Source organism: Electrophorus electricus, chromosome 11 (genome assembly GCF_013358815.1).
Source record: "Electrophorus electricus isolate fEleEle1 chromosome 11, fEleEle1.pri, whole genome shotgun sequence".
Lineage (NCBI taxonomy): Eukaryota > Metazoa > Chordata > Actinopteri > Gymnotiformes > Gymnotidae > Electrophorus > Electrophorus electricus.
The window spans coordinates 11,442,352-11,466,500 of record NC_049545.1 but is presented as its reverse complement, the minus strand read 5'-3'; the positions used below and the strand labels follow the sequence as shown (position 1 = coordinate 11,466,500).

Here is a 24,149-nt window from a genome sequence, read left to right as displayed (position 1 = left end):
GACTCAAAATTCAATTATCCCGTTATATTTGTACGTCTATTTTAGGTTGACTATATATGTTATTTGTCGTTTGGCCATGTCTTTACCCATTTTGACTCTGATGAAGACACAGTAGTGTCAAAATGTTAGTCTGTTTGCACAATTAAAGGCTGAAAATGTATCAGTGTGCTACGGTCCTCTTCTGTCCTTTTATAATGAATGAATTACCTTTGAGATTTTACTTTTAGGTTAAATCAATTAAAAGGTTTATCAAATGTGTTTTATGGTAATGTCTGGATCCTTTGATATGGGCTGCATCTGCCCTGGACATGTGTCTGTATTATGTACTTCAGAACATAACTCAGCACTTAGCATTAGTGTACTTAGTTACATCCATGAAAAAAGAACATATCCATAGCTGTATTCAAATGCACATCCATACATACACAGAGTAAGCACTACAAGGTACTCCTGCTTCAAGAGATCAGTTAAACCCATAGGTGACAGGGCTTCACTTTTTCTATTGATGTTACACATGATACACACATACACAAACACGCATGAATGGCTTAGTGTTACTCTTGAGTTGAAACTCACCTTAGGTCTCCGGGTTGTAGTCTGAGGAGGGAACACACACATACACACACCACACAAACATGCACAGCCATTGTGATTCAGGAGTTTGAAGTGAGGATAAAACAGTTAGGAATTGGGAAGAGAATAGAGATTGTCTGGATTAGTGAAGAGAAAAAAACACAGGTCTTGTATGTATATATGTGCATGTGTGCATGTTTGCGTGTAGGCTAAATTACATCTTCTTCCATCACACCATAAGTACTGTACAGTGGACCCACATATGAATGCACACCCATTCATTCAAACAGAATTTAAAAATCATTACAAACTTTCTAGTTCGCCTGGTACCACCAAGGTCAAAACGTGCGCACACACACACACACTGGCCTGCTCACAGCTGGATTGTTACACTGAGAAAACCACAATTCACACTCAGACAAAACCCCTCTGTATCTAACTGCAGACACATCCACAAATCTGGAACTTTGACAGTGACATATCTTAAAACTGTTGAACAAAGCCTTTTTGCACAATTCAGCAATGCTTGTTATTTCCAGTGTAATGTGAGTTTACTTTTAGAAAATGTAACACCACAAAAAAAATTAAAAATCCCAAAATTTCATAAAAAGGCAAAATAATAATGGACAAGAGATTCATACTACTTTGTGCACCTGTTTGCATATACCTGTGCATGCATGCATGTGTGTGTGTGTTTGTGTGTGTGTGTGCATCTGAAAATGTAACTTGATTTACGCTTACTCATTCCCTTTCAATCCTCTCAAAAGCACTTTTCAGAAGTGCACAAATTACTAACGCACTCATGCGGATGTGATCACTATGGACAAAGCCAAGGCACAGTAATACGTTCATTTAAAAAATCAGATGCAGTGTACCTTACGAGGAGCAGGCGTCTGTCTCATCATTTTGGCGAGTGAAGAAGACACGCACACAGACACACACAAACAGCCGGGCAGAAAAAGAGCAAAAGGATAGCAAGTGTTTAGTCACAGTAACAGAGAGACACAGAGAGGAGAGCAAGCCAAAGCTCCTGTAAAGCCACAAATATGCACACAGCGGCAGGCAAGCTGGGGCCAGACACCCACCCACCCACCCACCCACCCACACACACACACACACACACACACACACACAAATGATGCTGCAGGTAATCGGTGCTGCTGCTGAAATGGTTGCTCAGATTCTTCGTCCCTCTGTGTCTGCGGCAGCAGCGGGACCGTTCCCTTTTAGAACACACGGCCTAGACTTCTCCTCGTTCTCATCTTGCCTCTCCTCGGCATTCCGATTACAGCACTGTCATCGCTCCCTCACACCGAGTAGCCATCCCTCTCTTCCTCTGTATCCATCTCTCTCCCTCTCTCTCTGGCCTTTCTGTTAATCTCCTCCTCCTCTCTGCCTCCCTCTCCCTGCTGCTCTTCCGTGCCAACGGCTGCCTAGCAAGCGCATTACATCACCAGCCTCCCTCCCTCCCTGCTGGGTGAGAGCCACAGAGAAGAAAGAGAGAGAAAGGGAAGGAACAAGGGTGAGGGGGTGGGGTGGGTCGAACTGATGGAAGTCTGCCCTGTATCCTAGCAACAAGGGTTAATTATGCTGGCTTTCCAAAACAATGGGGCAAGAGGGTATACTTGTGTGTGTGTGTGTGTGTGTGTGTGTGTGTGTGTGTGTGTGTGTGTGTGAGTGTGTGTGTGTGTGTGCGCGTGTGCCTATGTATAGATAGTGGGCCATTTTCCTGGATTTACTATTAACAAGTTGTAAATCTTTATTTAAATCTTAAGTGGACGTTTGTGTGTGTGTCTTCCTATCTGTCCATTTTAAACCTACGACTATGCTTAGAATGAGCAGATGCAACATCATTTGAATACACGTTACACATCGCTCAAATTTCTTATGAAGTGAAAAGAAGGAAGAGAGGGTGCAGGGCAGAAAGAGGGAGTGAGTGAGCGAGAATTGCAGACCACAAACAAACTGATAGATCAGATTACAGTTGTGCAGAGCTGGCAAGGGACGCATGAGATGCTTGGAGAGATGGAGAAGTAGGACGACAGCAGAAGAGCTTTGTCACCTAGTCACTTTACATTAAGTCTCTTTGCTCAGTTCTTTTAATCAACTCACACATCATTACCACATTCTACACTGCTACAGACACACACCGTATGATTAAATTCACTTACAGTGCAGTGTCTGCGTGTGTTGGACAATAACACAATCACAGCGTTTGTTGTTTTGGTTCTGTAGTCCAGCATATTATTTCAAATAAATGACTATGAGGTTCTAGTGCATACTGTGAGGTTATGAGTGATCAGATTACATGCATACATTACACAATGACTGTGTCTATACAATCCTGGATACTTACTTTTAAAACGCTTCAGTCAAATGTATCACTTTTTACTGCTTGCTTGATCTATGTTACAGTGGAAAATGAAATACATTGATCTAATTACTGCCTATCCAGCATGAATAAAGTATTAGAAAACTAACACCTTGCACTAGTATGTACACACATTTCATATTCGTTTTAAATGAGTTACTGAATAATTCACAGCTACTAAATAGCTTAGCAAGTGCAAAAACTAAATAAAAGTCCTGGACTATAAGAGGTTAGCATAAACTAACAAAAAAATATAATTTATGTTTCTTATTAATTGTATAAAATGCTTCACATTGCTTAAAAGGATGCTTAATGCTTCTTAACATAAGAGAAACACTAAATCATGGGAGGAAACTTTTGTTTGTCAATAAATGTGATGAGAAAACGCAAGTAGTGTTTACTGCTTCTTTATCTGACTACAGTCTGAGTTCTGAAACACCATGTGAACACCTAAAGAACACCTGTCTAAAAGAAGAACCTTTGCAGAGGTGGATATTTTAGCAGAATGACCCGTGGTAGCCCCTGCCAAACTGCAGTCAGCCTTCTGACCAAAAGAGCTTCGGCAAGCACTCTGACGTAGTACACACAGCGTAGTCAAACAGCGACTGGCGTGGGCAGAGACCTGAATTAATTCTCTCTTGGAACACCCATAAGCCATGGATATCATCAGAAGAAACTGAAAACGCATATGTAAACGGTTTATAAATGTACAGGAGCTAATTCACAAATTGACACAGTAGTTTACTGACACTGTATCTTCAAGTAAAGAATTCTTGCTTAACATATGGCTATTAAGCTTTTCATGCATGCAGTACTATGAATTCGCTAATGTTTAGACTAAAAACACAAAACACTGTTTCAATGGATCATAGTCCTAAAATGGCAAGTCAAGATTCATCTTCTGAGCATGAGTCTGATCATGATGTTTATGACTGACTTGTGTTTTAGCTGGCTGCTGTAAAGATCCACCTATACCGACATTGTAATATGGCATTTGGGAAATACATCTTTCACACCACACTTAACTGTCTCTTTCTCTCTCTGCACATAGAGAAACATACACATAAGCATGCTGATTCATTGTACACCTAAGCATAGGAATCAGACACTGCCAGCCAGACTGCGGTTACTAGCAAACTTAAACAGACTGACAAGAAATGGGAATCCATGATGCCAACACACAACTGATACACAGAATCGCTAATATAGTCAACACACATGTTAATGACAGGTTGACGGCATGCACTGCAGCCGTTCACAGAAAGGTATTTTCTACAGTTACAGAGGTTAGAGAAACATGCAACACCTTTTTGGGTTTGGCTCCTCGCTGCACACTCAGAGGAAGAAGAAAAAGGTGAAAGGTTAAAGGTCAACAATAATGCTGGCAGAGGACGTGGACTGCACACATATACACACACGCTGCTCTCTTCAAAGTGCTAATGGTATGAGATCACAAGTGTCCAAATATAGTATAGTAAGGCTACAGACAGGCAGAGTGTTAAGGAGAGTAATATAAAAAGTGAATTCTTGCAAGTTTTTGTCCGGTTCGTTGGAGTTTAAGGTGGAGGTCAATGGATACAGGACATTAAACATCTTTAATACATAATTACTGTTTCGATTACTACATTGTTTTAGGTATATAATGCATTTTAACAGAAACAAACAACTACAGAGACAAAGGGGTGATAAGTGAATGTCAAGATGTCAATGAGCAATGAGGAACAGGCACATACAGCTTTCAACTATATCCCCCTCTGCTGGACATAAAAGATCTTTTTCTTTCTTTTTTTTACAGACTTTGGCAAACATTCTCATGCAGAGTGACTAACGTTTATCAGTATGACAATGTGTGTAAAGCCTGGGAAAAGAACTCATGACCTTGGTGTTAAGTAGCACCTTCCTGTACCTTCTGTATCATGGGAATTCCACCAACATTTCAAAAGCTCAGTGTAATTCATTCAGTGTAATTGAGAAGTAAACAAAACCATGCAGTGTTCCAAAGAAAAATTGTCCATTCTTGAAAAATATATAGTGTTAAGGTCATGAATCTGTGATAATGTCTACAACCTAAATCTAGCTATTTTAATTGTTATCTGGTGAAGCCACACATGATTACTGAGGTTCTGAATTGGTTTGAGAGAATCTCTCCCAAAGAAACAACTTTTCTCAGCTGCCTGAAACACTTTGTTGGATTAGAGCTTTTCAAAGTTTGTAAACAAAGATGACAGCGTACACATTCAAACTGCCATTAATCCACAGTGTCAATCCACTGGTATCTCCTGGTGCAGGGAGCCAAGCATCAGGAGGAGTGAGGAGCAAGGCTCTGGTTAAAATAAGGTTTCTTCAAAACTTATAGGGCAGTGCGCTGTAGTAGATGTAGTAATGGGAGGAGTGAGAGTTTGGTCATTACTTGACACTGGTTCTATGGTAACAACAATTACAGAGTTTTTTTAGACAACATTTTTGGTCCCAGGTACAGGACAGGTTAGTCATGTAGCTGGCGTCATCTTAAGGCAGCCAACAGATTTGAGATACCCTAACTACTTAAAGCTTGATGTAGAAGTACTTGGGAAAACCTTTACCTGGGTGTCCTGGTAGTAAAATTCTTTGGATGTAGTTACTCAGTAACAGAAGGCTTCAGTGCTAGGGCTGTTGGGTATAAATGTTTTAACCTGTTGTTACCAAGTTGTTTAGCCAACATGCAGCTATTCTATTTCGCTTACCTAGTTTGCAGGCTGGGGGCACTGCCTGGAAACGGGGATTGACTGAATGCCAGACTTTTGATCAATTGGTAAAGCCTGGTAGCTTGGGTAAATTAACTGCTCCTAGAGGCCCAGAAATACATATTCCTGCTGGGTCTAGGGTTATGGTGCCAGCAGTCTGCCTTCAGGAGTCAGCTCCACAGGTTACATATGCTCTGTTAGAGCCAGTGGGTATGTCTTTACCCCCAGGAGTTCTGGAGCATTTTGTCCAATAACCAAAGGTGCTGTAGATATCCCTGTTCTTAATTCAGTCCAATAACTAGAAGTTTGGTCTTTGCTTCCTAAGTACAGAGAGGTGTTCCATCAGGAGGAGGGAGATGTGGAATGTACCAATTGAACTGAGCAAGAGATCCCTATCTAAGATGATGTTGCGATGTGACAGTGGTACCCCCCCCACGCACCCACCCACCACCACAGTATATATTGATGAAAGGTGAAAGAGTACATTCAAGAGCTTTTTAAATCAGGATATAGTGTGGGTGAGCAGAGTCCCTATTTCTTCTCCTATTGTGGTGGTTGTGAAGAAGTTTGGCTCTATTTGCCTGTGTGTATCATCAGTTGAATGGCAAAACCAGAAAAGATGCTTTTCCATTACCAAGAATTCCATAACCAGGGTGCTGTTCACTCAGTGCATTGGTGTCCAACCCAGTTTAGACCTTGGATGTGAGTTTGGGTTGATTGTAACATAACTCACAGGGACTGTAACTGTAATGGGAGGTGTGGTGGATGTAGGAGGTAGGACCCTAATATGAGAGATATTTTACATGTAACATGTAAATATGAGAAAATCTCTTCCCAAGAAACAACTTTTCTCAGCTGCCTGACTTTCCACACTTTGGTGGAACAGAGCTTTTCAAAGTTTGGAAACAAAGATGCCATAAATGCCGTAAACAAAGATGCGAAACGCCGTAAATGTAATGTAAATGTAAATGTAAAGATGATGGCATACACATTCGAAATGGAAGTGCCATTAAGCCACTGTGTTGCTTTTTTGTAAGAGCTAATTCAATTAACAAAGAATTAAGATATTTTAACTGTGTAGGGAGTAGCACCCTACTAGCGATAAGTGGGCTCAATAACTGAGTCTTTGGGGCCCAGTGAACACTGGTGATAGTGACAGTAGCCAGTTAAAGGCCGGGCTCTAGGACCCAGCAAAGTAGCAGTGTTAGTGTGGAGCAGCGAAGCAGTTGCAAATGAATATTAGTCTGGGTGATTTGCAGTTAGTGTGATCTGCTGAAGCAATAGGGCTTGGCGATATCGAAATTGGCTTTGTACCACTGAACGATTCCGTGTCGGTAGTCTGATATGCGGGGAAGTTCAATAACAGGGTTCCTTCATTTCCAAGGGAAAGAAACGAGGGTTGGATAGTCTGGGATTGTCTGTTCGCTATTTAGTAGTTCCTTCAGGGGTCCATATGTGTATCGACATTTTACTTTTATTCTTATAGAACAATGATACAGGCATTTAGATTTAATAAGGTAAATTGAAAAACAAAGTCTCACAATAATGACAGAATTTACTCCCTTTATAGTAGATTAATCATTATGTTACAACAGCCATTTTGTACCACTTGTTCTGTATAGTAATTGATCAGGCAGATTAGTGTAAAGATTATTTTATATAGCAAGCTAGCAGCTTCAAAACGGGTGCAGTCAGTACTCCTGCTACCTCTAATATCGTTTCATATTTCTGGCTGTTTCATCTTATTCTTGACTTTAGTTTTCAATATACTAGGGCCACAGTTAATGATTACTTAAATTGTAGTTAACTATAGCTAGTTGGCGTCAGCATATTAACATCACGAGAAACTGCTAGCATTAGCTTTGTTAGCTATACTGTCTATAACTCCACACACGACCCAGTCCATTGACAGTACAGTCCACCTTGCGTGAATGTGTATCTGTATTGTAGTACAATAATGTGTATCTGAATATACATGAACCTATGGTCAGTGGGCTAAGGAGTATAATAATCAGTCATTACAAGAATAAACTATGATCACCCAATATTCTGGATGTTTTGTACATGATCACAGCACATAGTATGCATCGAGTGACTTGTAGGTGCAGTTTCTCTTTAGTGTAAACGGTTGGTTTCTCAATCAGATAATTAAAAATATCTGAACTGGTGGCCAATTTGAAATACCATCTTCCCAGTCTATTATTCTTTAGCTATCTGGGAGAATTTCCTATGTTGGCAAGGTAAGTTTGTTCATATAACTGATATGATTCACATAGGGACTTAGAGTAGATTCTGCCATTATTGTAAGACCTTTATCTTGAAGGGCCTTATTAAATCTAAATGTATAAGAATATACATCGTCATTTAAGGATAAAGGTGAAATAATTCTTTGATATACATACATAAAATATCTTGACATCTTATCTTATTAATTGATTTAGATGTTAAAGAAATAGGATATCCAATGTGGAACAATGCCACAAATGTCAACTTCCATTACCAAAATATGTGAGCATCCTTTTGGTGACATTGCTCCTGAAAATATCTATTATAACAATTACGAAATGTCTTGTAACGCTTTCCATATTTCCCACTTACCAGCAAGCTTGGCACACCTTCACACATTGCATAGCAAGTACTGGAAGCCAGTACAGAAGAGTTTGCTCAGTTTTGTAGCCATGCGGCAAGACGTGTGTTCTGCATTGTGAGGGGAAATCTAATTTGCATGCTCTGCCAAAGGCAGAACCACAAAGAAGTCAGTGGTTGAAATTCAAGTCCTTCAATTCCAACAAGTCCATCAGTTCCAAATTTTGTGGTCCAATGAAAGTTTCAGGTTCACAGCCTGTAAGTATTCACTATTACTCAAAATGTTAAAAGCAAACAAGATAACTACTATGGGTTTTCCAAGTGTGGAATAGTTGGCTGTAACAGAGAACAGTAAGTCCAATGGCAGGACTTCAAACAGCTTGGAAAGAACTGGACACTGTAATGAATGCTGACATTTCAAGCACACCAGTATTTACAGCTGCTCAGCCTGCAGACAGCAAGACAGGGGCAGAAAGTGTAGGTGTGAGAATGCTCTGGCAGTTGACCAATCAGAACAGAGTGGCGAGCTGATCAATTAGAGCAGACGGGCTGTATTCAAAATAGCTTACTACATACTACTCACATACTGATTGGGCCCCAAATCAGTAAGCAGTATGCAATCAAAATATTTTTTCCAGTACACAAAAGGTTCCTGGTTGACATACTACTCTGGACAAATATTCCAGTATGCGATCAGAGTTATCTTCATGGTGTTTTGCATCCAGTCATGCAATGGTGGCAAAAAATCTTTCACAAGTGGGTGGAATATTCATACGTTCATGTGAGCTCATAGTATTGTTTGTGTTTGTCACATACTGGATACTATACAGCATACTACTACAGGAACCAGTATGCAGTATTCTTTATTATTATTATTATTATTATCAGTTACATTTATATAGTGCCTCTCTCTCTCTCTCTCTCTCTCTCTCTCTCTCTCTCTCTCTCTCTCTCTATATATATATATATATATATATATATATAAACAATTATTTTCTTCACTTAAGCAATTAATGTGAAAATTTGGAAAAGTTGATGGAATTCCCCTTTTTAAGTCAAGCGATCAAGAGAAATAATAATAATAATAATAATAATAATAATAATAATAATAAATTTACTCAAAGGAATGGCACACACAAAAATACCTCCAAATCACATAAACACTTTCTTTATTGCAAGGCATTTGGACTCACCACTTTATTTGCCTTAGGAGCTTCCGGGATCTCTGTGAACAAGACAAGACTAAATTAAAGCCTGTAATTATCATATGAGTAAAATTTGACAGACAAGGCTGCGAAGAATTTGCACCACACCTGCATCAATTAATTCACATGTAAGTAATTCCACATGCAAAGCATGTAGGTAAACTCACCTCGTTTAAGGACTTTAGATGTTGCAGCATCAGGTGTGTCAGGTGATGTTTCTGCCCCATCATCCACCAACTGAATCTACATTTGGGTGGCGGTGGAGTATAAAAAAGAGAAACCAGGAGAAAGAATAAAGAAAGCCTGCAAAGTTTTGAACAACTAGAAGGCATGTAAACTCATTCTTACTTTAGTATGTCTTACTAGATAGGCTTATTACAAAATTACAGACTAAGCCTTGGCTTGGTAAGTGCTGATTACCTGTGACTGGCGCACAAATATGCCATGGTTCTCCAAGCAGGTGAAGTAGCGCTTGCCTTGCACTGTGCCGTCGTTCTTGCCTTTAGGCTCCTCCAGGATGACCCCGACCCATTTCCCAGAAGCAAAGAGTGTTGTGCCAATGTAGGCCACCGTGCCCCGATGACCCTTACCAATGACCTCCACCAGAGATCCGACCTTCACTGGGCGTCCTCCTCCATCTGAACTCATCCTGCTGCTGCCACTGCTGGTGGTCTGAGAGTGTAGAGAGAGAGTAGAGAGAGAGCGAGAGAGAGAGAGAGAGAGAGCGAGAGAGAGAGAGAGAGAGAGAGAGAGAGAAAAAGCTCTATGAACCATGCATGAATGACATTGTGGTCTTCTTGTGAAAAAATTTGCAAGGTTAAGGATCTACTTTTCTGCCTTAGTATATGGTTTATCCATTGAACATATGTCACATATTTATCACAGCTAATTACCAGCCTAGAAAATACCATACTGGAGTGTTCCAATGTAACTTCATACAATCCTTTATATCCCATATGTCCCGTAGAGCTGGGCAACTAAATGTAGGATTGTGAGTTCATAAATCTGGATGGGTTATGCCACTGGGCTATAAAAGCAATACACCTTGCTATTGTATTTTTTGTATCTCTGCACATACTTTTGAGTATACAACCATGCAACATGCATATATGGAAAAAAATCATAAACTGCATAACACAATGCAGAAGTATACATTGTATCTTTCCTTGTACATTTTCTAGCATAATATAGTAATTCGGTAAATAGTAAATATATTTACTATTAATTTGGTTTGCTTCACTACTTTGACAGACCAAATGGCCCCAGCTGGCAAAACTATCATCACTTAAAATTAAGAAGGCTACTTCCCTGTTGTTCATAAGAAAATTGCAAATCAGACAACTCACAAAAGGTAAAGAAGCATTAAATAAAAAGATAATTAGCATCATCTGTTCAATTGTACATTAGAATATTCTACCACAGTATAAGTCTGTGGTATATATATATATACACCACAGACTTTTCTACCTTATCAAACTGAGACAAGAAGGGAAGTATGGTACGTTACCAATCACGGAGTTCAGAACTCGTGATTCAAATGTTCTAAATCAGAGTGTGACTCAGACTGAACAAGTCATATCTAGATTCACATCTCAGGAAATTTAGCACAAATACCTGGTTTTACAGTACATACAGAGCAAGAAAGCGAGAGAGAGAGAGAGAGAGAGAGAGAGAGAGAAAGTACATGCTTTCTATTCAGTTTTGTGCTCTGTCATCTCCCTCTGATGGATATTCCAAGCTTGGTGATTCAAGCACACACTACATTTTCAACAACCCCCAAATAACCAGTGGTTATTTGAGATTCCCATACTTGACTTATTTGGGTCAATATGTGCATTTGACTCCAAACTTAAATGACTGAGCTTTATGACATTTTATTGATTTTTTCAAATGCAAAATTATACCATAAATTCCATCAAAGCATTAAAATAATTTTATAAAGAAAGGACTAAAGAGCAAGGAGAGTAATTAAGAACATGCTTTTACTGCAGGTAATAAGAGTCCTGTGTGAGATGTGTGAGATTATTATGCATGCTAGAGTGTTGGATAAGGAGTGTTAGGTAATGTGAGGAAATCTTATGTTAGGAAGAATTTCATGTTAGACAACAAAAGATGTAGTCTTTTAATCTGTGTATCATTGGCAAAAATACTCTCTCTAAATGAAAGAATATGGGTTGGTCTGAGGTGGCATTTATATATCTCTGTTTCTGAGAGAATTTATTGCAGTTTGTCCAGATCACATATCCTGGGTGCACACCACAGGATGCTCATATACAAACATTTGCAATAAGGTTTTAGTTTTGCATCACAGAGAAGTGGTTCTAAAGCAAAAGAAAATAAGGAGTGTGTCCCTGACGTTTTGCGTTGCTCTGTCTGTGTGTGTGTGTGTGTGTGTGTGTGTTTGTGTGTGTGCGCGCTGCACTAGAAGGCTCTGACATATGAGCATCTACAATCCTACAGAAGAACTTTCGGGACATAAACAAGTAAATAAAACAAGTAAACAAACACACAACTTTAACAAGTCCCATAAGAAATTATACTGTGACACTTGTCATTTCATTAAATGCCGTTTATGTCCATTAACCTACTTCAGATGAAAAACATCAGTATAATGACCAAGACTAAACATTTATTCAGCTAAAGTTTACAAATACTTATTTTCCTCTGTTACATTTTTAAAAGTTGATGTTGATTAAATTTTAAACTAAATATGGGAGATACAGGACACTGGGAAAGTTAAGTATCAAGAGTTCAGGATCTTGATAGTCAGGGATGAGTTAATATCAGGGCAGACAAGCACAGGCTATGATGAAGGTTTTGGTTGAAATCTGAAGGTGGAGGGTTTAAATGGTAGAGAGTTAAAGGGAAAGAGTGAATAGTCATGTAGTTTCATACGCGATGCTTGAATAGAACTGTTTGAATTAATGAATAAACCCCCATATAATACAAAGTATTTTTACAGCAACATTGTCCATAATTTCCTACCATAATTCCAGCATTTCAATTGTGACTACGTCACTGTGTCACAGTAAAGAGACACAATACACAAAAGAAGACAGACAAACACACATACACAGATGTCCTGGAGTCCTGAATGAATAGTAAATTCAATGACAGATCATTTAACTCCAGATCCCAGTAATAATATCATTAGGTTATATCATTGTCATGTGTCATAGCAGTTTGCTTCCAGCCATACAGCTCAACAGCAAAGTACGATACTTTATTGCTAGACTATCTTCTACAAATCCAATTAGCCATATTGACAGGAATCCTTTTATTAACGTTTTTACTACTGATTTCCCTAATTTAAAAGAAACGATCAAACAAAAAGGTACGCAACCTTAAATAACATCCTTGACGTGCCATGTGCACTCACACAACTAAGGCTGTCAAATATTTCAAGACATTAATTAAATACAAGTCTACACAATTTTGCGTGTGCGGACAAAACAATGTGAGAGACATGGTTATGTTAGTGTCAATACACACCCATGTACGTGTTAGAGTGAAAGTGAGAGCGTGTACATCACAGTGTCACTCACCCTGCTGTAAGGGTATCTTTTCGTTTGAGACATGCTGCTTCGACGTCGCTCTTAATGTTTCCCTGCCCACCTCTAGACAGCAATATGGTCCCTACCTCCCTACCTCTTTCTCTCTCTCTCTCTGCCTACCTTCCTTCTTCTCTATCGCACATCCCTCTGTCTCTCCTCTCTGTCCGTACAATGGCTGGCTGATCCAGTGGAGCAGAGCCGGATGCTGTAGAGAGCCAGCACTACTGCCAGCAAGCCCGGAGGTGAGCAGGCAATTCAGCAGATATCGCTGTGTGCCAATAAATGGGTGCGGATGTGTGTGTCTGTTTAACTCAGCTGCTTGCGTGTGTGAGAGCTGCCTGTGGGACCATACCTGTTAGGATGTATAGTGCATATGTATGTATGTGTGCGTGTTTGTGTGTGACCGGTGCTGGTGGCTGGTGTGGACAGCAATGCTACTGCGGTAGCGTCTGTGCTGTTTTCTGCAGGAGAGCCTGAGCAACATTGCAGGGTCCTAAAGCCCTCCATCACACAGGTATACACATGACCTCACACACGTCTAAAAAAAAACTGTCCAAAGTTGCAAGTAGGTACATGAATAAACAAAAACAAGGATTCACATTTGTAGAGGCAGACTCACACAAACCCACATACACAAAACCGTGCACAAAGATGCTGTAATGATAGAGGGTTAAGATAGTCACAGAAGAGCAACCGCTGGGTTACAGGGTTGGGTTTTAAGACTATACAAGTGATTTCTGTTGCAAAAAAGAGTTACTTGCCCCCTTTCCATCACAGAATAAATGACAAGAAAAGCAGTCAAATAAAACTTAAGGTTCCATCATAGTCAAAATGATACTACTTACTGAATTTGTTCCTGCCTAGAGGTCTAGCATAGTTATAAAGCACTTATAACTCTACATTATATGTCTCTGTTTCATGTTCATAACACTCTTATTCCCGCCTCTCAAATGTGCTATATACAGAGGCCAAGCTGACACAATGAGCCCCATAACACACAAATCCTCAAACATCTCTGCATTAAATCACTTTTAATTATGGCTTGCTGTTTACACAAAGTGTTCTTGATCACCTTTCTATTCAGACAGCACTTCCCTCTGTGATAAAAGGCATTGAATTCTGACAGCCAGGCCAGTCTTTGGCCATGCTCTTCCACGTCTACACATTCCACATACGCTCTGCACTAAACAGAGCACAGTCCCTTCATGAGCATTCATGGTTTCATGCCGTAGCTCAGAGTGTGTTTAATAGGGCAGGTCTCTTTAAGGCACAGAGCCGGAGGAAGGTCGTCTCTTTATTCAGCCCCTCTATTCTTCTGACGCAGCTCTTAACAAAAAAAACAAAAAAAAGGTGGGGGGGGGGGTAGCCGTGTACAACAACCTCAGCTGACCAGAGTGTACACACACCCACACCCCCACACACAGAATTAACACTCTACGAACTGCATTGCAGCGCTCTGGATTTGATTCTTCATTTAACCTACAGATTCCGCACAGAAAGCAAATATGGACAGTGGGATGCACTCTATTCACAGCAGAGAGGAGAACCCATCAGCAGCATCCATTTCTGCTTTCTGTCTCTTTCCATGTGAGAACTGAGAACAACCACCATATAGCAATGAGCAAGACAGTTGCTCTTACAGTAGCCCTCTTATTTCCAAGTAGGCTCCATTTGGCCTCGAGTAGGCCTTTTATCCCAGCAGGCATCCTATGACCCGAGAGATGTCTCGATATACCTCGGTTGTGAAGACTGAACCATTGTAGCCAGAGAGGGGGGGGATAGTGGAGGCTTGGAAAGCGTGGTTAAACAAGAAAAGGAGAGGACAAACCCAGAAAGGAGAGCTCCTAATGAGACAAGTCACAATGGTGAGAAAGGAGACCTTTACATGAGACAAGTCACAATGATGAGGAGAGCTACACTTGGGACGAGTCACAGAGATAACAGGAGAGTTACGCATGGGATAAGACACAAGGATGAGAAAGAAGATGTATGTGAGACAAGTCACAAAGATGTGTAGCGGTAAAAACAGCTCAACACAGTTGAGGTTCTCAAAGTGTGTGCCCTGTGGAAACTGTTGATAGAACAGTTAAGATCACACGGAGAACTGGTTACCGAGTGGATCCACCATGGCCGGTGTACAGAATGCATTTCTTTGCATTTTATGAATACCTATATCTAAACGGGCCTTTTAAACCTTTTTTTTTTCAGATGGGCACAAACATTTTTTGTACTTCCACGCCCTCTCGGGGGAAAGGAGGGCTTTGCATGTCAAAACATAAAAATAAATAAAAGATTATACTGAAAAATTATAAAAATTTGTTTTAAAAAATCCTATACTCGCTGTGCCTGTTTGATGTAGTCCAAAAATGCACCTGACCTCTTAAGCACTCAAAACCCCAATCGAAATCCTCTCTTTAAACAGGCTAACGTAAGGAAAAAGCAATCGCTCTCGCCACTCTGCGAAAGGAGGTTATCCATCTGTTCAGCCACCGCCTCCGTTTATAGTGGACGCCCAGATTTAGCTAGCTTATTCGTGATAACAAATCTCAGACAAACTGGAGGCCTGACGCCGCTGACTGTTGCTCCATGCTGTTTATTTTACAAATGCTGTTCAACTTACCCCTTTTCCAGCTAAATATTTATCTGTGCCGGTGTAACTGCTGATTCCAATACAATGTGGATATGACAGCTTGCCTACTTCCTGAGATGGTGTACGTCAGAGCCGGCGTTGTCTGTCAAAATTAACTGCGCTCACAACAAATTAGGCGTGCGGACGACACACCCTAAAATTATGTTTATTGGCACATAACGTTTTATGGGAGTTATGCTCTACATGGCAAATAACGAAGATATTTTTATACATTTCTTTGTGTTTAGTTGCACTATAATCAAGTGGCAAATTAATTGCATTTACATTTTGCTAAAAATCTGTGAGCTAGGTGAAGGTCCCAGAGACGGCAAGAAACGTGCTCCATTTGTGTTTTGCTGCCCTCTGGCTGCCTGATAAATTATAGACTACTGTATATGCCTGTATATGAGATTGGAATTTTTGTTTGTGTAATTTGGGTTCATTTTAAGTTGAGGTTATTTAGGACCAAATCAAGACAAATATAATTGAAATAAAATCATATAAGTATATATTGAAGAAGGACCAGAAAAGACTGTGCCATTTTTGCTATAGAACAGCTGCATTAATTAGAAAGCAAAAACTTAAAAAAGATACATTACCAGTAAACAAGTAGAAAAGAAAAATTGAGGTTAAAAGGATAACAGGAAGTAAACCAAAAGATACTCACAAGGGTAACACATCTGCTAGTTATGCTAGTTAAGGCAAAAATTACATGATTATACAAACCAAGACATTCATAAGATTCAGCTAACAAAAACAATTAAAACATGAAATTTGAAGTAAATAAGGGCTATGGAAACGCATGGCAAACTGTGAGTCCTCACCGTGCTCCTCCACACTTTTCCGATTGGCCCAACCACAATGTAAATCAACTAAAACAGCAGATTACTATACATGTTGGAAAGAAACATTATTAAAATGACTTTGAATTCAAATGGTCTTCTAAGATCATAAATGTATATGTGATTAACCTACTGAGGTTGTAAAGACAGAACACAAAATAAAGCATGTTATGAATCATGAAAAATTATTCATATTGAACTATTTGATCTATTCATAAGTTCAAAAATGTCCATAGATCAGTTCAGTTTTAATTCTCATTACACTTAGCCTTATATGTACATTTAATACTTTGAAGTTGATGAGTCTGGCAGGAAGTGATGGTCACATGAACTCCTCTTCCTTCTGGAATCCTAGCTGTGGTAGAGTTTAAGGGCATCTGATTGCACCAGGGAGGTAATCAGCAGTAGGAGGAAGAGAGAACAAGCAACACAGTGTGAACCCAGTGCTATTTCACAATCAGCACAAACACAGCTCCAACATGCCCTCTGAACCCTGTATTCTACATATCTCACACATCAGAGTAGTCCAAGTCCTGATACTCACGAGTCTTATACCACATGACACACAGAACCAAAAAGGATGGATGGAGGGAGAACAAGCACACATTAAATGATATATAGCCAAAACAGCGGTGGTCTTACCTGGGTTACTTAAACTAATCTGAATTTTAAACTTCATAGAGGACTGGATCTGAATACTTTTAATTACAAATTCTGTAAATTCTTACCATTACATGTGTTTCTCTTGCTTGAAATGTCTTCCATTACCTAAGCCAACTGGACAGTCATTTCTTATCCACTAGTGACATTTAGGTGAGTTTATTAGATGGCAGCATTCAGCAGTAGAAATCTTTCTATTACGGTCAGAAGCAAGCACATGTGCAGATGCAGTAGGAGTTGGAGAACTTCACATATCATGTATTTCATCACATGATCTTATTAGTTTATGCCAAGCTAAAAAGAATCCTTCAAAATAAAAGTCATGATCAAAACATGTGTAGAGTAACAGTCAATGCAGAAAGTGTTTTAATTACAGGAGAAGTGATGTATCAGTTGTTACATACAGAACAGTAATGCGCTATGAGTCCAACTATTATAAAGCAACACAGGAATCTGCTACTACTGAATTTGCTGCATTGTCTTACATGCTCGTGTTTAATTACAATAATCACAATAGACACCATCATAGTCTGTTTGCAATATACAGTGGCGTGAAAAGGTGTTTGCCCCCTTCCTGATATCTTACTTTTTTGCATGTCACACTTAAATGTTTCAGATCATCAAACAAATAAATATTACACAAAGATAACACTGGTAAACACAAAATGCAGTTTTTAAATGAAGATTTTTATTATTAAAGCGGGAAAAAAAAACAAACCTACATGGCCCTGTGGGAAAAAGTGATTGTCCCCCCTGCCCTGTTAAAACATAAATTAACTGTGGTTTATCACATCTTTGGAAAGCTGAGTTCAATTTCTCTAGCCACACCTGTTCTCAATCAAAAAATCACTTAAATAGGACCTGCCTTACAAAGTGAAGTAGACTAAAAGATCCTCAAAAGCATACTACGATCCAAAGAAATTCAGGAACAAATGAAATACAAAGTAATTGAGATCTATCAGTCTGAAAAAGGTTCTAAAGCCATTTCTAAAGCTTTAGGACTCCGGTGCACCACAGTGAGAGCCATTATCCACAAATGGCAAAAACATGGAACAGTGGTGAACCTACCCAAGAGTGGCCGGCCGACCAAAATTACCCCAAGAGTACAGCGATGACTCATCTAAGAGGTTACAAAAGACCCCACAACAACATCCAAAGAACTGCAGGCCTCACTTACCTCAGTTAAGATCAGTGTTCATAACTCCACCATAAGAAAGAGACTGGGCAAAAATGGCCTGCATTGCAGAGTTCCAAGATGAAAATCACTGCTGAGCAAAAAGAACATAAAGGCTCGTCTCAGTTTTGCCAGAAAATATCTTGATGATCCCCAAGACCTTTGGGAAAATACTCAAAATGGACTAATGAGACAAAAGTTGAACTTTTTGGAAGGTGTATGTCCCATTACATCTGGGATAAAAGTAACACAGCGTTTCAGAAAAGGAACATCATACCAACAGTAAAATGTGGTGGTAGTGTGATGATCTGGGGCTGTTTTGCTGCTTCAGGACATGGAAGACTTGCTGTGGTAAATGGAACCATGAATTCTGCTGTCCACCAAAAAATCCTGAAGGAGAATGTCCAGCCATCAGTTTGTGACCTCAAGCTGAAGCGCACTTGGGTTCTGTAGCAGGACAATGATCCAAAACACACCAGCAGGTCCACCTCTGAATGGCATAAGAAAAACAAAATGAAAACTTTGGAGTGGCCTAGTGTTATTCCTGACCTGAATCTGATTGAGATGCTATGACATGACCTTAAAAATGCTCGAAAACCCTTCAATGTGGCCAAATTGCAACAATTCTGCAAAGATGAGTAGGCCAAAATTCCTCCACAGCGCTGTAAAAGACTCACTGCCAGTTATTGCTGGCTTGAAGTGTGGCGCAACCAGTTATTAGGTTTAGAGGGCAATCACTTTTTCACACAGGGCCATGTAGGTTTGATTGTTTTTTTCCCCCCTTAATTTAAAAACTGCATTTTGTGTTATCTTTGGCTAATATTTAAATTTGTTTGATCTGAAACATTTAAATGTGACAGACATGCAAAAAAGTAAGATTTCCAGAAGGGGGCAAACACTTTCACACCACTGTAGATGCAGTGGCCCTCTGTACTCACCAGGAGGCAGGGGTGGGTAGAGTAGCCAAAAACTGTACTCTATGGTTGATAGAGAAATTAAACCGCTGTTTTTATTTGCTCTGGTAAATTAGTTTACGTGTTTATTTAAGCTACATGTGGTTTTCATGTCGGCTAAATATTGTGCACGTAAGACACAAGCATCAATTTGGATTTGGTGACCACTTTGTGATTAGAGCAATTTGTGGGAATATTCCGAGCTCTTACCCAAGGTCACTTACTAGACATTTCACGTTTCGTTATATTTGCATTTAAGCGACTGATTAGTCCTACGTTGCCTGGCTAACAATTATGCCTGTATGCGGTCGAAAGAAAATGCAATATATTAAATCAATAACAAACGTTTTTATACCCTTGAAAGCTTTATAATCTTGAAAATATGCCTCAATATGGGACATGAATTGCTTCACGCCATGAGTTCGGTTCAGCTGCTGCATTTTCTGCTGCATGTATAGATGGCTACATAACTAACCAGCTAGCCATTTTTTAAATGTCGGATCACACTTTACTTTCACAACGCTATAAATATTGCGCATTATGAGAGAACACACACATACATATGAGGCATAAAGAAAACGATATATTGCGAGCTAGGTTTCATAAATGTAATAATTTTAGTACCAAGTCGGAAAATGTGCCTTTTTGTTGTTTATTATATCAGTCCAGTTGTCGGACTTACTGAAGCAAAGTGGTGTCACCGAGTGGTCGTCGTTAGAGATTTCAGTAATCCTCCCACACTGGACAGGTTGTGGCTAAACATACAAAATGTAGAAAATATTTTTAAATGTAACGGAGTAAAAGTGCATTTTTGACCTCGGAAATGTACTCGAGTCAGACTATAAAGTACCCTCTTTTAAAACAACTGTTAAAAGTAAAATTTGTTCAAAAAGGTATGTAAGTAAATGTAACGCGTTACTGCCCAACTCGGCCAGGAGGCCCATACAATCCTTGAAAAGGGACACGTACTATCATACTGAAAATTTGCTGTCATCTTGAAAACACTGAAAATATGATTCTCCCTTTGCCAAGACAGCAGTACTGAATAATTTTTTTTATACTTAATGCATATATTCAGAAGGCTCTAAGCTATTAAAAAAATAAAAATAAAAAATTCCAAATTAAAGTGTAGTTATTTAAAATACACACATGTAATATACTTTTGGACATTTTGGTGTTTATTAATATTTTTGGCTGTAGTGATCTGAAAAACCTGTAGCTTCTCTATTATATTTCAGGTACCCATTGAACAACACATCACAATAGGCTAGGTAAATGCTAAAACATTATGGACTGATACAATTCTTTAGAAAAGTGGAACATATTATTCAGTTTTCTGACTGCTGCAGGTTGAGCCTGTACTTAAGCAATGTGAAGCTGATGAGCTTGGGAACCAGCCTTGGGATAAACTCTCTGACCTTCTTGAAACCCACAGACTCAGAGCTTTTGAGCACCAGTCTGGACAACTGAGGTGTAGAGCACCACAGCCAGATAGCCCTGTTCCTGGGCAAAGTCTGCCAAAGTGAGACACAGGTCTTTGGCGATGCCCTGCCGTCTATGGGAGCGCTTTACAGACATCCATTTCAACTCCAAGGAGGACTTGTCCCACTCTGCAGGGAGACAGGCCACCAGGCCCACCACCTGACCCTGATTCTCTGCCACCCAGAAGCAGGCATTGGGCATCTCCAGGTAGGTCTGCTGGATGTGGTTTAAGTCCTTGTTCACAGAAGTCTGGATGAACCTGGAGAATCTACAGCTGATTCCCTTCCAGCTTGCAGCCAGGAGTAAAGTGACAACCAGAATGGGCAGCAAAGATTTGGAGATGGCCAAATCGCAGAGCATACACACCAACAACACCTGGGTATGCGGCAGCTTCAGTACATGCAGGCAGGTGGCGGGCACCTGCTCACTCATACCTAGAATGAAGATGTCCTTTACATCCTCTGCATCGTGAGCCTCATAGCAACGAATCTGCACTTCAGCCATGGCCTTTAAACTGAAACACACCAAAAAGTACTTTAGAAAACTATCCATGTACAGGACTCAATGGGTCTGCCTAATCAACAGCCTTAATCTATAGACTGGCAAATACATTCACAATAATTAATTTCACTATCTAATCACTATAAAATATGATCACGATCTAGATGAACTGAACTGCCAAGACTCCTCCCCCCTCCCCCCATGACGTCTCAACTTGTCACGATTAGTTCCTCCCACCTTCCGTGTTCCACGTTTTCCATGTCTTGTATATTTTAGTTCCATGCCATAGTTTCGTTTTCCCTCGTTTGATTTTCCATACCTGTCCCTCGTTTAGTTCATGTATTTAAACCCTGCCTGGTGGGCTTGGCTGGTCATTCTGTAACGGTGAGTGGTGAGGAGGCGGACGCATGTGCGGAGAAGAGCAAGCTTTATCAAGGGCAACGCCAGAGTCATAGAGCCAACACAGAGAGTGCGTGGATACATGAGCGAGCAAACAAAACACACGAAGGCAAACAGGGGAAGCAGCCTATAACAAAGGCTAGAAAACACAAAGGCACGGAGTACAAACTTAAATACATGCGTATATGGGCTTTCAGAAACATCCACCAAACATAAACGCACGGATTCAAAGCAACACAACCATTCAAATAAACAATAAGCAGCCAAGAGACAGGGAACAAGGCAGGGTTTAAATACATGAACTAAACGAGAGACAGGTATGGAAAATCAAACGAGGGGCGGAGAAAACGAAACTATGGCATGGAGCTAAAATACACACGACAGGGAAAACGCGGAAGATGGGAGGGACTAATCGTGACGCATCAATCCATTACTTATCTGTCCTTCCACCCCTTTCTTCATTCTTCTTAATTGTGAACTCTCTCGTGGAGTTTTTTTTGTTTTTGTTTGTTTATGTTAAATCTCCCATTAGCAAATGCAACCGACTGTAACTTACGTTAGGTATTTTATAACTATCAAATCGATCGCTTATGACGGTAGATTGAGGGTTTTTTAGATCAGTGTTTTTTAGCCCTGTAACTAGTTAGCTAGTTTAGCTGGATAAAAGCTTGCTAACATTCTCAAATAACATTATTTGCAATTTAATTATGCAGCCAGTAAACATTGCATATATTATTAAGAGATACCAATACAATATATTACGCCTTGAAATATAGGAATTAAAGTTTTAATGTTTTCTCCCAGGAAATGTTTAACTAATCATTTCAAATAATTGATTCACACCATTTCATCTTCAAGCAAAAAAAAATCTGCAAAGTACATTTCACATTTACGAATCAAAACCTTTTGTGTTCACTTGATTGTTCCCCAATTAAAAAAAAAAAAAAAGATGCAAGTAACATGATAGTTACTCACCTGATGCACTTTCTGGTTTTCATGAACGTGAACTCATGTTCATCAGGGGGCTGTCATCCTCGCACCGGGCTCCACCTTCTCGTCAACACCAGGTTCATCAACCTGTCACACTCCTAATGATCTCACCCCCATCCCACATCTGATACCATGTGTAATGAAGGCAGAAGGCAGCCTCCCTACCCAGGTGTCTGACCCAGGGATGACAAGAGATAAATGTGCATGACCATGAGGTTGTTATGCCCTCTGGCACCCATTTTAAAGGGAACTGTTTGTGTATGCAGACAAGAGCTGATGATAACCATGAGATAAGAGAATCTAGGTAAAAGATTTTGCTGGGTCATTTGAGTATGGACCACGAACACACAAGCATATTACCCTCCTCCATCGCAAAGATACAGTTATGTGCAAAATAATAGCAGTGTGTTTAAAACAACTGAGAAAAAGCTCAATCCTCATAATAGCATTAATTTCCATATACACAAAGGCACTGGGAGCACTGCACATTCAATTCCAAATGAAAAAATGAATGAAATATAAATTTTTTAACTGAAAATGAAGAAAGAAAGAATAATGGACTGTTAAAAAAAATAGCAGTGTCTTAATTTTCATTTACAAACTCGAATATTTACCATATAAACTGAAAGTTGTTTACAGATTTAGCTTTTCTGTTGATCACCGAACTAATATTTAGTTGTATAACCTTTATTTCTGATAACTGCTTTACATCTGTGTGGCATGGAGTCAACTAACATATGACACCTGCGAACAGATATTCTAGCCCAAAGCTGACTGGACTACATTCCACAGTTCTTCTGCATTCTTGGGTTTTTGCATTAAAAACAGCATTTTTGATGTCACTCCACAAATTCTCAATCAGATTGAGGTCTGGGGATTGGGCTGGCCACTTCATAACATCAATCTTGTTGGTTTGGAACCAGGATGTTGCCTGCTTGCTGGTGTGTTTGGGGTCATTGTCCTGCTGAATCACCCATTTCAAGGGCATTTCTTCTTCAGCATAAGGCAACATGACCTCTTCCAATATTTTGATATATTCAAACTGGTCCATGGTGCCTGGCATGCGATAAATGGGTCCGACTCCAAAGTATGAGAAACATCCCCAAACCATTATGCTCGCACCTCCATGTTTTACAGTCTTCAGTGTACTGTGGCTTGAATTCAGTGTTTATGGGTCGTCTCACAAACTCTGTGGCCTTTGTTCTTATTGGGTCTAATCTTGCTCTCATCTGTCCATAGAATGTTGTGCCACTTCTTTTTTGGCCGGTCAACGTGTTCTTTAGCAAACTGTAACCTTTTCAACACACGTCTTTTTTTTCAGCAGTGGTACTTTATGAGGGTTTCTTGCAAATAGTTTGGCTTCACATAGGCGACTTCTGATTGTTGCAGTACTCACAGGTAACTGAAGATCTTTGATTTCCCTGAAGCTGATCATTGGATGCTTCTTTGCCATGTGAAGCACATTTTCCTGAGTCCACCATAATTTTGACAGAATCAAAATAACCAA

The 24,149-nt window shown here is 39.8% G+C and overlaps 2 protein-coding genes and 1 long non-coding RNA gene across 8 annotated transcripts in view; all 3 read right to left on the bottom strand.

Annotated features, from left to right (window-relative positions):
- Positions 1–15,647, bottom strand: part of dctn1b (dynactin 1b) — a 29,341-nt gene extending 13,694 nt beyond the window's left edge. For 2 of the 4 annotated variants that reach the window (XM_027023574.2, XM_027023575.2), the window contains exons 1-7: positions 13,004–13,426; positions 9,879–10,130; positions 9,626–9,701; positions 9,447–9,478; positions 4,251–4,271; positions 1,449–1,466; positions 577–597 (exon numbers count right to left, since the gene is read on the bottom strand). In XM_027023574.2, coding sequence (XP_026879375.2) covers positions 577–597; positions 1,449–1,466; positions 4,251–4,271; positions 9,447–9,478; positions 9,626–9,701; positions 9,879–10,130; positions 13,004–13,036 — 453 coding nt within the window. In that variant the 5' untranslated portion in view covers positions 13,037–13,426. Of the gene's footprint in view, positions 1–576; positions 598–1,448; positions 1,648–4,250; positions 4,272–9,446; positions 9,479–9,625; positions 9,702–9,878; positions 10,131–13,003; positions 13,427–15,632 lie in introns of those variants that run through there. The other 2 variants (XM_027023577.2, XM_027023578.2) reach the window with 2 other exon arrangements.
- A 485-nt stretch (positions 15,648–16,132) lies between these two features.
- LOC113585857 lies at positions 16,133–17,378 on the bottom strand. The gene is made up of 2 exons (XR_003411552.2): positions 17,212–17,378; positions 16,133–16,860 (listed from the first exon to the last, which is right to left on the bottom strand). It is a non-coding gene; the product is annotated as an uncharacterized LOC113585857 (long non-coding RNA).
- A 3,074-nt stretch (positions 17,379–20,452) lies between these two features.
- Positions 20,453–22,834, bottom strand: LOC113585855 (N-acetyltransferase family 8 member 3-like). 3 transcript variants are annotated; one of them, XM_027023607.2, is made up of 2 exons: positions 22,628–22,834; positions 20,453–21,266 (listed from the first exon to the last, which is right to left on the bottom strand). In XM_027023607.2, exons 1-2 carry the CDS (start codon positions 22,648–22,650, stop codon positions 20,708–20,710), a joined length of 582 nt encoding a protein of 193 aa, XP_026879408.2. In that variant the 5' UTR covers positions 22,651–22,834; the 3' UTR covers positions 20,453–20,707. The 3 variants fall into 3 exon arrangements, with proteins under 3 accessions (XP_026879408.2, XP_026879409.2, XP_035387656.1); XM_027023608.2 differs by lacking the exon at positions 22,628–22,834 and adding an exon at positions 22,087–22,114; XM_035531763.1 differs by lacking the exon at positions 22,628–22,834 and adding an exon at positions 21,491–21,523.
- Positions 22,835–24,149: the final 1,315 nt, after the last annotated feature.